Source organism: Schistocerca nitens, chromosome 2 (genome assembly GCF_023898315.1).
Source record: "Schistocerca nitens isolate TAMUIC-IGC-003100 chromosome 2, iqSchNite1.1, whole genome shotgun sequence".
Classification (NCBI taxonomy): Eukaryota; Metazoa; Arthropoda; class Insecta; order Orthoptera; family Acrididae; genus Schistocerca; species Schistocerca nitens.
The window spans coordinates 561,450,273-561,463,850 of NC_064615.1; the positions used below are offsets into that span (position 1 = coordinate 561,450,273).

At 42.3% G+C, this 13,578-nt stretch overlaps 1 protein-coding gene across 1 annotated transcript in view; it reads left to right on the forward strand.

Annotated features, from left to right (window-relative positions):
* LOC126236602 (cytochrome b5-related protein-like) overlaps positions 1–9,294 on the forward strand; it is a 139,873-nt gene extending 130,579 nt beyond the window's left edge. Inside the window, exons 4-7 of the mRNA XM_049946038.1 lie at positions 2,719–2,906; positions 2,985–3,176; positions 3,275–3,496; positions 8,264–9,294. Coding sequence (XP_049801995.1) covers positions 2,719–2,906; positions 2,985–3,176; positions 3,275–3,496; positions 8,264–8,555 — 894 coding nt within the window. The 3' untranslated portion in view covers positions 8,556–9,294. The remainder of the gene's footprint in view (positions 1–2,718; positions 2,907–2,984; positions 3,177–3,274; positions 3,497–8,263) is intronic.
* Positions 9,295–13,578: the final 4,284 nt, after the last annotated feature.

A 13,578-nucleotide genomic window follows, 5' to 3' on the forward strand; every position in this document is an offset into this window, starting at 1 on the left:
GGTGACTATGTAATGGCTTCAGCTGTTCGAAGAAAGTTTTTCTCGACTTGAGCCTAGGATGTGATGCTTGGCTTCCAAGCATGGGATGCCTGGAATCATTTTCTGTTTCTTCTTCTCAATCTCTGTCGCTGTTCTGCGTGTGCTATCCGGGTTTGCTATGCATATATGGTGGAAGATTTTGCTATCTGAAGCTGGTCGTAGGCAATCAGTTATAATGCGGCCTGTCTCATTAAGAGCTGTGTCAACATGCCTGGTGTATATAGAGTTCTGCCAAAATGGTGCAGCATATTCTGCCGCAGAGAAAGATGGAGGTAGAGCAGAAGTACGTAAAACATTCGGTTGAGTCCCCCGTATGCTGTTAATGATCTTGCACTTATTATTTCTGCTGCAAACTTTGAGGTTCATGTTCTCGCCATGGCCTATGAAGGTAAGTGTGCGGCCGAGCTTTACTCCGAGGTATGCAAGGGTGTCCCAGTGTTGTAGCTGATTTCCTCTCCAAGTTATTTCCGGTTGTTTTCCTAGCTTGTCTATTTCTCAAGAAAAACGCACAGACCTGTGGATTGGATGGATAAGGCTTTAGGTGGTTATTGTCATAGTATTCCGCCAGATCTTCGAGCGCTGCAGTCAGTTTCATATCTACCTCCTCGAACTTTTTTCACTCGGCTGCAACCCCTGTGTCGTCGGCATATATGAAAAATCTTTTGTCTGGAGGAAGGTGCCTCCCCGAAGTTCACTCCGCTGATAATATGCCATCACAGACGATCAGGTGTACCCTGGCAACGCTAGGAGTTCTCCTTGCGGTGGAGTATTCCACCACCAGGACAACAACAATAATTTAAAAAGTTATATTCACAAAACAAACTCGCGTCCTGCCACGCCACACAGACAGACGTATCAGTTCAGTAGCAATCTGAAGAAAGGTGGAACATCCGCTCGCCGAACAGAACTGCGGCGAAACAAGGCAGCTGGAAGCAACAGCCAAAACCTAAAGGAAGAACATGTAATAGATACTGACTAGTAACAAGCTTTGATCATTGGTTCCCTCATATTGGTATGACGAACAGCAAGTCGTCAACCACCACTCTAGTTCCACTTAAGAGAGCATGCTAATGCGCTGCCAAGCATATGTAACAGATTTAAGTGTTTTGTTTTGGAGAAATAAATGACTTTCCAGCTTTTCCATTAACGTTTGTACACTATTGGCAATTAAAATTGCTACACCACGAAGATGACGTGCTACAGACGCGAAATTTAACCGACAGGAAGAAGATGCTGTGATATGCAAATGATTAGCTTTTCAGAGCATTCACACAAGGTTGGCGCCGGTGGCGACACCTACAACGTGCTGCCATGAGGAAAGATTCCATCTGATTTCTCATACACAAACAGCAGTTGACCAGCGTTAGCTGGTGAAACGTTGTTGTGATGCATCGTGTAAGGAGGAGAAATGCGTACCATCACGTTTCCGACTTTGATAAAGGTCTGATTGTAGCCTATCGCGATTCCGGTTTATCGTATCGCGACATTGCTGCTCGCGTTGGTCGAGATCCAATGACTGTTAGCAGAATATGGAATCGGTGGGTTCAGGAGGGTAATACGGAACGCCGTGCTGGATCCCAACGGCCTCGTATCACTAGCAGTCGAGATGACAGGCATCTTATCCGCATAGCTGTAACGGATCGTGCAGCCACGTCTCGATCCCTGAGACAACAGATGGGGACGTTTGCAAGAGAACAACCATCTGCACGAACAGTTCGACGACGTTTGCAGCAGCATGGACTAACAGCTCGGAGACCATGGCTGCGGTTACCCTTGACGCTGCATCACAGACAGGAGCGCCTGCGATGGTGTACTCAACGACGAACCTGGATGCACGAATGTCCAAACATCATTTTTTCGGATGAATCCAGGTTCTGTTTACAGCATCATGATGGTCGCATCCATGTTTGGTGACATCGCGGTGAACGCACATTGGAAGCGTGTATTCGTCATCGCCATACTGGCGTATCACCCGTCGTGATGGTATGGGGTGCCATTGGTTACACGTCTCGGTCACCTCTTATTCTCATTGACGGCACTTTGAACAGTGGACGTTACATTTCAGATGTGCTACGACCCGTGACTCTACCCTTTATGCGATCCCTGCGAAACCCTACATTTCAGCAGGATAATGCACGATCGCATGTTGCATGCATGTTTTTCGACTGCTGCCCTGGCCAGCACTTCTCCAGATCTCTCACCAATTGAAAACGTCTGGTCAATGGTGGCCGAGCAACTGGCTCGTCACTATACGCCAATCACTACTCTTGATGGCCTGTGGTATCGTGTTGAAGCTGCATGGGCAGCTGTACCTGTACACGCCATGCAAGTTCTGTTTGACTCAATGCCCAGGCGTACCAAGGCCTTTATTACAGCCAGAGGTGGTTGTTTTTGTTACGGATTTCTCAGGATCTATGCACCCAAATTGCATGAAAATGTAATCACATGTCAGTTCTAGTATAATATATATGTCCAATGAATACCCGTTTATCATCTGCATTTCTTCTTGTTGTAGCAATTTTAATGGCCAGTAGTGTGTTTTGTTAGATAACTTTTGCAGTTACAACTTTCCGACATTAGGGTGGATTTGCAACTGTGGATGAGGTCTCCGTGTTCGTCTGTTTGCTAGACAGCAAATACTAGTTTTTTCAGAGGCTAACACGGCTGCTTGTTTCTCAGCTATTGGCCGACACGCTGGTGACGTCAATGCTCGCGCTGAGCGTCGTGGCCGCCTGGACACACAGTTTCGTGGTGGCCATGTTGGCGGGCCTGCTGCTCGCCTTCACCGCCATCTGCGCCCACAACTTCACGCATCTCAAGGACAACCTGCGGATGTACTACTTCGACTTCTCGATGATGTCATCCAGGTACTAGGACCACCTGTGCATCGAATAAACCCAGTATCTTAATCGATACATCTTACCTTCTGCTTCTGTGTTTTTCAGAGATTGGCGTATCAGTCACGTACTGAGCCATCATTTGTACACCAACACTCTTCTCGATCTCGAGGTATCCATGTTTGAACCATGGTTCAAATTCTTACCATTTGAGGAGAAGAACTTTTTTACTCGTTATGTCAGTTGGATTTATTCTCCTATCGTGGGGGCGATTAGTTTCCATGTTTGCTGTATATCCAGGTGCGTCATGAGAATGAACATGGGAGCAAACTACATATTTACTGTATATGAAGTGCACTCTACTACTATAGGCACCGGTACATGCTATCGTTTTTCAGGGTGGTTGACAGATTTAGAGGCAGCAAACTTGAAATGAGGAAAGCAGACCTTATCCCACTGATAATACCTGCGTCGATGGTCTTCATTGCTGGGTCATCATTGCTGGAAGCGCTTTACATGTGGACGTATATTACAGTTTGTGGAAGTCTGTTTTTCATTTTTATCGGACTTACTGCAGCTCATCACCATCCAGTGATCTTCCACGATGGAGATACTCCACGGTAAGTCCTCTAGCAGGGTGCATCGCTTTATACTAACGGAATTTTTTTTTTTAATGGGTTCCAGTAGAGCTTGTCGTAGGATACAACCAGCCACAAGCAGAGAAGCGGTCCACAGCAGTATTCGTAAAGTAAACGTCCGCTTCAGTTGTAACGAGAATTTATTTGTCTAACTACATGGCGGGCTTGAGAGCAGTAGAGATCCATCCTCAGATGCTAACTGAGATGGAACAATAAATGAGAATTACCTTAATTATACAAATATTTTCTTAATCTCTCAGGACGATTATGTCGACCATAGTGACTTCATGGAATAACGTAGGTAGAGAGGTGAAAATTGACACACATGCTTAAAATGACATAGGGTTTTATTGGATCAAAAAATTGCACAAAATGATCGACAGATGGCACTTCTTATGATACAAAAACAATAATTAGCACAACGATTGATTTTTAACAAGGCAATGTTCTTTATAACAAATACTCAACATACCGGCCGCCATTCATCAACAATACCTGTAGTCGAGTGATATTGTTATGAAAAGCACTGTACATCATATCACTAGGTATGGTGAGAATATCCGTCGGAAGTTGGCCTTTAGCATCCCTAGCATCGATGTGGACATGCGACTTCAGGTAACACCGCAACCAATAATAATCACCCAGGTTGAGGTCTGCTAATCTGAGAGACCAAGCACGAAGGAAGTGGTTGCTCAGCATGCGATCCTCACCAAAAGACACACGGAAGAAATTTGTCACACGTCTACCAATACGGGGTGGAGCGCCATCCAACATAAAAGTCGTACCTTCCAGCAGGTGTTTACCAGTCAGACTAGGGACTATGCGATTCTGTAACATACTGGCTTACCACATACCCGTCACGCTAACAATTTGAAAAGCAGACACCCACACTTCCTCGAAGAGAAACGGTCCGATCACGACTGGTGTGATAAATTCATACCAAACACTGAACTTCTCGTCATGCAATGGGGTTTCCACGATAGTTACAGGATTTTCGGTAGCCCAAATTCTACTTTAGACAACCAGTTGTCATCTTCCCCCATTTTTTAAATGCCCACACACAAATGCCCTCCACCTCGCAGAATAGTTGGCTTTATTTTCTTACGTATAGTATTGGAGGGTACGCGTTAGTGCTCTCCAAACACTAGTGCGTGGGCTACTGGAGTGACGTGTAAATTCACGAGCGCTGATTTTACCATACGGAGATCAAACCGGTAAAGTCTCGATATATGCCTTAACTGATTAAAATTTTCTCGAGTTTCCAACCGCGTCAACTGCTTAAAACTACACTAGCTTTCGGCCAACCGCTACTTGGCCATTTTCAAGTGGTATGACTGCCAGTGGGCTGTTGGTGTGGCCTTATATACGCTAGCTGCCGGCTGTGACGTCACTGGTGCCCGTGACATTGCCATATATGGGCATGTTTTTAGTCGGCTTTCGATGTGCCCTCTTCAACCGCGCGATCGCTGGATGCCACGCAGCGCTGAGCTACAAGCCACCGTCTCTATTCAGGTTGTTTGTGGTAATTTTTATTTCAGTAGTTTCCTTTATTAAACTGTCCCAGAAGCCGTTAGTGCGAGCCACGACAGACGTATCGTCAAATTTTATGTGGTGACCGTTTTCTAACGCATGCTCAGCTAACGCATATTTCTCTGGATAGCGTAGGCGATAATACCTCTCATCTTCTTTCCTGCGTTGTTCCACATTGCGCACTGTTTGTCCGATGTACTTCTGGCCACACTCACAAGGTATTTCGTAGACTCCAGGTGTTCTGAGACCTTCTGCGTCTTTAACTGGTCTCAGTAATTGTCGCATTTTCGTTGGAGGCCTGAAGATTGATTTGATCTTGTGTCTTTTCAACAGGCGGCTTATCTTGCCCGATACAGAGCCATAGAATGGCAGCAAAGCAAGTTTCTTTTCCTGCTCTTCGACGGTGGTCTTATTATGATATTTCCCAGAAATCACTTCTTTCACTTGATGGGCACTGTAGCCGTTATTCCTGAAAAACTTGTGTAGGTGGCTCAGTTCATGGGGCAGGTCATCGTCGTCTGATATTACTCTTGCACGATGCACCAATGTTTGTAATACTGTGCGCTTCTGTGCTGGATGATGATGGCTGGGGCGTGCAGGTACAGGTCTGTGTGGGTGGGTTTTCTGTACACGCTGTGGCCAAGGCACCCATTTCGTTTACGGTGGACAAGGACGTCGAGGAAGTGCAATGCATTATCTTTTTCCACCTCCATGGTGAACTGGATATTACTGTTGATGCAATTGAGGTGTTCCAAAAACTCGTCTAGTTTCTCGCGTCCGTGTGGCCAAATGACGAACGTGTCGTCAACGTATGGAAAGAAACACTTCGGCTTCAATGGCGCAGTATCTATGGCAATATCCTCAAAATTCTACATGAAGAGGTTTGAAACAGCTAGAGCCAACGGGCTACCCATTGCTACGCTGTCTGTCTGATCGTAATATTGGCCGTTGTACACGAAGTAGGAGGACGTAAGAGTGTGCCTAAATAGCTTGAACACGTCACTTACAAAGTACTGGGAAATTAGGTCCAAAGCGTCTTTGATAGGCACATTCGTAAACAGCGGCGCTACATCAAAACTGACCACAATATCATCCTCACTAAGGCGTAGACGGTTGATTCTGCTGATAAATTCTGCTGAGTTTTTTCTATGATGTTCGCAGTGCCCCACATGTGGAGCGAGAAGCTTGGCCAAATACTTCACCAGCTTGTATGTTGGAGAACCTATTGTGGACACAATAACGCGAAATGGCGTCCCGTCCTTGTGTATCTTCTCGGTAAACCATGAGCAGCTGTGTATGACTTTAGAATCTGAAACTGGTTGTCATCACTCCGTGTACCCTACAAATGGACAGCTTGAATGAATCTCTACATATTGTAAAAATGGATATGGTGTGTGTATGATTGTTCCATCTCTCCTCCTAAACCACTGGATCGATTTCAACCAAACTTGGTTCATATATATAGTGTCAGGCGACAATCGCTGTGAGGGAGTAAGGCTCACTACTTGTCAAAGGGGTGGGGGTGGGGGGTGGAGGGGGTGGGGGGGGGGGGAAAGAAGTGTAGCCTGCGACGCGTGAATTCCCAGGCTTCATTCATCCAGTATTTGAGAATGATAGCATTTAGAGCCTTGCAAAGAACTTAACACATTATTTCAAACATTTACTAAATTTTTTCTCGGTGACAACTCCTACAAAATGATGATAGGAAAAATGTTTATCGCATTCTATTTTCCCGTTGTTCATGCAGTAAAAGTACCGCATGAGGCATGACGTTATAATTTATTACTTCTTTACTACTAACCGTACGCACGACACATTTTACAGACATTATGCAGATACAACACTGAATATAAATCCAAAATTATGTCATTGTACGGCACATAGTTCAAGAGAGATGACGCCGTAAACAGTGAAATGCATGAAGAGCTACCGCATTGTGTATGACGTTTAAATTTATTACTTCTTTGATACTAACCCTGTTCGCAATAAATCAAGCAGACAATGTACGGATATTGTACAATATTATATCATTGTACGGCACATAGTCCAGGAGACATAACGTCATAAGCAGTGATATGCGTGAAAAACTGCGACATCATGCATAACTTTTAAATTTATTACTTCTTTGCTATTAAATGTATTCGCAATAAATTTCCCACACAGTATCCAAGTATGCCGATGAATGAACCTACAATATTATATCATTGTAAGAAACATAGTTCAGAAGATACGATGTCATAAACATTAAGCACAAGGCCAGACGCTGTCGGGTACCGTTGTAAATAAATACCTGGGCAACGACGGGTTTCTCCGCTAGTATTTCTATATTTTACAGGTCAGTAGCTGTTATTATAGTTCGTGAGCGCAGAATTTCATTTTGAAGCTGTATGACACTATTCGCGTCAACATTCCTATACATATCGAAAGAAATGGAGAAGTGTCATGTAGGAGTAATTTACCGTGAATAAGCGTAACAACATTCCGCTTTCGGATTTTCTAAAGAATACTTATGAGAGGGAAACGCAATTCATTAGTGAAATAATTTGGTATGATTTTTTGCAATCTCTTGTCTTGATAATCTGGAGTCACTGAACAGGAAAGACCGTCATTGAGAAAACGGAATACGAGGAAGGACGTCAAGAAACAGGTGTAACGTACGGAATAATTAACGCATTTGCATTATGAAACACTCTTGTAGTCACGGTACACAAAAGGAAAATATTGTCAGAGGATGATTTTGTTTTAACACTTTTATTATTTCATGCAATTACACGCTGTCGGTATTTATGGCGACAACGCCTCCGAAAATTCATTCCTACAACTGGTAAGGCGTTTCAAATGAATCACTATATAGTAAACGAGTCAGTATTACCTACGCATCCGATTAACGAATACAAAGACGAATATATAATATATATATCTATGGAGTGCTGTGACAGTTGCGAAAAAAATACGAATGATCTCTTTTCCAAATTAATTTTAGTAGTGGTAATCAAGGAAATTTTGTAAGTGTAGTTTGTGGTCCTATCGGGATTTGCTTTGGTGGAATATATTTATGGTCGTAATTAAAATTCCGACTTCAGCCTTTACAGGTGTAATGATATTTTTGCGCAATTTGTAACATTAAATGTAACTAAACAAGAAAAATTTTGATATTACTTAACGACAGCTGTATGTCTTGTTTCTGGTATCACTCATCACCATATTATTCTTTTTCAGGGCTGATCTGGATTGGGGTATTCAGCAGCTGGATGCTGTAAGAGACCGGCCTGTGATATCCAGCTCGGATATTCTAGCGCTTACGTTCTTCGGGCATCACGGCTTACATCACCTGTTCCCTACAGTTGACCACAGGATCCTGCACAAGCTGTACCCTGCGTTCCAGAAGACGTGCGCCGAGTTTGGCATCGAGTACAATGATATCAGCTTCAGTGAACTGGTCCGAGGCGCATATTTACAGGTCGCGAGAACAAAGCCCAACACCGTTCCTCCTGGTTCAGGAAAGCACTAATACCACCGAAATCCTAAGATGTTGTCTGAGTAAAGCCCTAGAGGGGAAAGCACTAATACCACCGAAATCCTAAGATGTTGTCTGAGTAAAGCCCTAGAGGGGAAAACACTAATACCACCGAAATCCTAAGATGTTGTCTAAGAACAGCCCTAGAGCGCCTTTATTACCTGGGTAACACTGTGTTATTTTCATAGCTGTGACTGTCGAAGAAAACATGGAGCGTGTTAGTATGATAATTTAGTCCACGACACTATACAGCATTTTCTCTTCTCCTTATTAGCGTAAAATGTATCCCGGTTTGAAAGAGGAATGAAAAAAATGTATATTTGCTAAAAGCATTGCGTGAGACTGAAATATGTAATGATAATGTGATTCAAATATCAAGTCGTTTGTTAAAACTGTAAATATGTTTTACAACCAACATAAAAATGTTAAGTGCTGTCAACTAGAGCACTAGCTATATCAACTCGAGTGTTGGTAAAATAACGTTCTCGACCATCTCTTAAAAAATGGAAATCCATATTGGTACACCTAATCGTATAAGCAGTTGGCCATCCTACTTTTAGTTGCAGTTCATCAGTATCAATGGATGCTTACTTTCTCAGCTTTACTATTCATTTATTCTTATCATCCCACTCACGTGTCTAGTAAGAGCAGTGACTGGTACGTTTTCATCGTATATTTAGGAAGCGGCTGTGAATGGGTCACTGGGATTTCAATAAAGCTTTGTTGATTTTTATTTGTTTTAATTAATTAATTCATTCATTTTTGCAGATTTCATCGTGAATGAAGACCTTCGGGGATATACGGCAAGTCAACATCCATTAAGACATACCGGCAGTGAAACTAATATTGTAGACCGTATTAACAATTAGGTGTAATTAAACTACGATAATTTATTTGCGCTTAAAAGGACCGTAACTGCAGGGTAGTATTGCCAGTTTAAAATTTAAAAAAGGAAGAAAATATTTTCCTCAGCTATATTAAACGTACTGGATGATGTCTATTTATCACCACGTGATTAATATTTACACGAGTAATGTCATTAAACACGTTTTTTTGACATAAATGCTGGATAAAACTGGGTAGAAAGGTAGACGATGGATTGTGAAGATAATCAAGAGGTGTTTGCTTGCTCTCACGAAGCCTAACGATAAAGGACAGAAAGAGACAGCTAATTTAATGTTGTTTAGTCTGGTATCTGTTTGTCCGCCCTCTCCATGCTTTAGTGTTTATGGCCGCAGCCCTACAAGAGCTTACAAATTGGGGACGTCACACAATGGGCAGATTTACGGTTACCATCACGAGCATACGACCGAGTGCGAGACGAACGATGCTGGTTTCTGTGACGGAGTCTCAGAGTGTTAGCTTAGAAATTCATATTTACTATTTACATTGTCACATAATATGAAGTTTTGAATACTAGATGCCAGATAAGTTGAGGTTTTCCAAGGATGCATTAAATTTGATGGCCAGAATTGATCTGTGTATAAAACAGAGAACCAAATTAATATTGAGTTAAGTCGTCTACATTACTTTGGTGAACCTACTTATTTGTTCCAGGGAAGTGTTCTATTTTTGGGAAATTAGTACACTTGATCCAAAGAAATGTCCTTTGTAGTGGATGTGATGTTTTTACACTATCGGTAAGCCAGTTGTTCATATCTCGTGACAAAAGACAATTCAAATGGAGGCTGCCAGAAGTGGCAAGGGGAGACACATGATTTACAGCAGCTGCCAATGTGTCCAGAAGTACATCTGAATAAGCAACTACTACCACCGAGTTATTATGCACAGTCAACAATCATAGGGAAATCAGCTATACCCAAGAAGAACATCCGTATTAATGCTTCGAATCTGTAGAACTCAGAGGAAATGCGTAACAGAAACATAGCAGTATAATGTTATCACTCATGTTAAGCGGTTATCTTCATCTTGTAAGAAGAGAAATGCCAGTCTTGAACGTGGCCGTTAGCAGCAACTGTAAGTGTCCAATTATTAAAGTAGACAGCCAGTTAGTTGCCGATTTTATTTATTTTTGGACTTGATCCAGGTTTTGATACCGCTAAGGGTATGTTCTTCAGAAGAAGTTACCTGGATTACATTACGTAAATAATGTACGTCCATCACGAGCTGAGGCGCTCAAGTCACATACAGACAATATGATTAAAACCAATGAAAACTGTAAAGTTGAGAACAGGTGAGGTTATTGAGCAGACAGACGTCAGACTAACTAGTTTGCCTGCTAAATAGCCATATTTGTTTTTAATTTTACAGTTTTAATGGATTATAATCATATTGTCTGTGTGTCACCTTAGCGCCTCTGCTCGTGATGGAAATAACATGTTTTACGTAATGCGATCCGAGTAACTCCTTGTTCTTATGAAGAAGATATCCTTAGTGGTATCGAAACCTGAACGAGTCTAAAAATAAATAAAAATCGGCACCTGACTGTGTACTTCGTTAATTGGAAGAGAAATTATTAACATCGAACAGAAAAACTTCTCAGATCCTACCGGGACTCTACAATTTTGCATGTGTATAAGCAAACAGCTTATCTACATAAGCAAACAACTTACACAAGTAACAAATAAGATACGATTTTAATTTTCTTTGGCCTTTTTAATGATTCTTCATTTTTCCCTTACCTTCACAGGTAACTTCTTAAGTAACTTTACAACAGTATCAGGACTCCTTCGTAAACAATGGACAAGGAAACAGATTCAACACGTAACACCTATCACAAATTAAAGTTATTATATAGCATGCCACTTAGGTGTTTTTCTAATAGGCAGACTGTTTCCTACAAGAAATGATAACTGAATGGTCTGACATTGTATAGGTGTCACCGCTTGAGAAGGTTGCCTTATCGTAGCTGATCAGAGAAAACCGCAGGAGTGTCTGTTTCGCTACCGAATATTTTGCTGGATGAAGCTCCACGTGCACTGTTGTTCGCAGTCAGCTAAAATTTGCTGTAACTGTTTTGTACGTAAAGAGTCAGAGAAAATAATCGCCTGGTACTACATGATGAATAGGAATGCTGTCCTCAACTTAATGATTGGTTTGAAGACCCCGTTGCTTCACTACGCCTGGTCGTAAGGAAAGTCCATGTCTCTTATATTCCTTTAACCTGACGGCTGGAGAATGAGCAACTGCACAGTTATAAGATAAATTCACTCCTTAAGGTGTCGTGTGAACCGTGGTCACTGTTTTTTGAATATCTACAAAAAAAAAGTCGCATAGGTGAGCGACACGCTAAATGCTACTGAAATACAGGTAGAAGTTGCTATGACAGGCTATCCCACATTTATATAGGACGTGTAAATATACTGAGGTGAGGTTTCGCTAAACTATCGGGGAAAATGTTGCGGATTTTCGGACGTACGAACGTAATTTTTAATCCAGAATGAGATTTTCACTCTGCAGCGGAGTGTGCGCTGACATGAAACTTCCTGGCAGATTAAAACTGTGTGCCCAACCGAGACTCGAACTCGGGACCTTCGCCTTTCGTGGGCAAGTGCTCTACCAACTGAGCTACCGAAGCACGACTCACGCCCGCTACTCACAGCTTTACTTCTGCCAGTACCTCGTCTCCTACCTTCCAAACTTTACAGAAGCTCTCCTGCGAACCTTGCAGAACTAGCACTCCTGAAAGAAAAGATATTGTGGAGACATGGCTTAGCCACAGCCTGGGGGATGTTTCCAGAATGAGAGAGTGAAAATCTCATTCTGGAAACATCCCCCAGGCTGTGGATAAGCCATGTCTCCACAATATCCTTTCTTTCAGGAGTGCTAGTTCTGCAAGGTTCGCAGGAGAGCTTCTGTAAAGTTTGGAAGGTAGGAGACGAGGTACTGGCAGAAGTAAAGCTGTGAGTACCGGGCGTGAGTCGTGCTTCGGTAGCTCAGTTGGTAGAGCACTTGCCCGCGAAAGGCAAAGGTCCCGAGTTCGAGTCTCAGTTGGGCATACAGTTTTAATCTGCCAGGAAGTTTCGTAATTTTTAATGTTTATAAGTGTCGGATTATGAAAAAAAACTTTTTTAAAAATTAAACAACATAACGAAGTATGAGACGGTCAACTACTGCACAGTGCCACACATCATTCATCGAAAATTGCTCAGTGCGACACATCTTTAATCGGAAATAGCTCTCGTTTCTATTCTCGACCTTTCATTTTTCTTCAGATCAGAGGCAGTGATTGAGCTGCCTGGCAACAGAAAATTTGCTAGTAGTGTTTGCTTATTGATTTCGAAGGACTGAAAAATTGTTTGAATGTAAGGGAAGTATTGTAAAATTATTGACGGTAGCTGAAAACTTGAGTATTTTCGTTGCTGTACTATGGAAAAGGTAACCAGCAACGGTTATGCATTTCACGCCTCACACAAAGTGTTGAAAGGAAAACTTCATTGTAATTAGATGTGGAAAAAATTCTGGAACTAATTACCAGTTTTCATAAATATGTATTGAGTTTCTGTATATTTGGAGAGTCAGTTCACTGTCAGAATCAGAGGGAATTTATCCATGATACATTGTAATTTTTAGTGTTTGTTCTTGAATTTCTGGTTGTTTATTTGCTGTTTTGTAATCCTTCGCATCTTCTATTTTATTTTTCAGCTGTAGTTCGAAAGAAGTCTTTTATGGTGGGAATGTAATGGATCCAATGTCCCTTACTCAGAGATAAACATATTTAACTCCCACGGGTTGAGAGTATTTAAAGAATCAATTGTCAAGTACCGATTGTGCCCAATGACTGATATTGGCCGGCCGCGGTGGTCTAGCGGTTCTGGCGCTGCAGTCCGGAACCGCGGGACTGCTACGGTCGCAGGTTCGAATCCTGCCTCGGGCATGGGTGTGTGTGATGTCCTTAGGTTAGTTAGGTTTAAGTAGTTCTAAGTTCTAGGGGACTTATGACCTAAGATGTTGAGTCCCATAGTGCTCAGAGCCATTTGAACCATTTGACTGATATTGCTATCAGTCGGTTGAGTCGCAGATTGGCTGTTGTAGTGGTATAGTAGCGGGAGGAGGC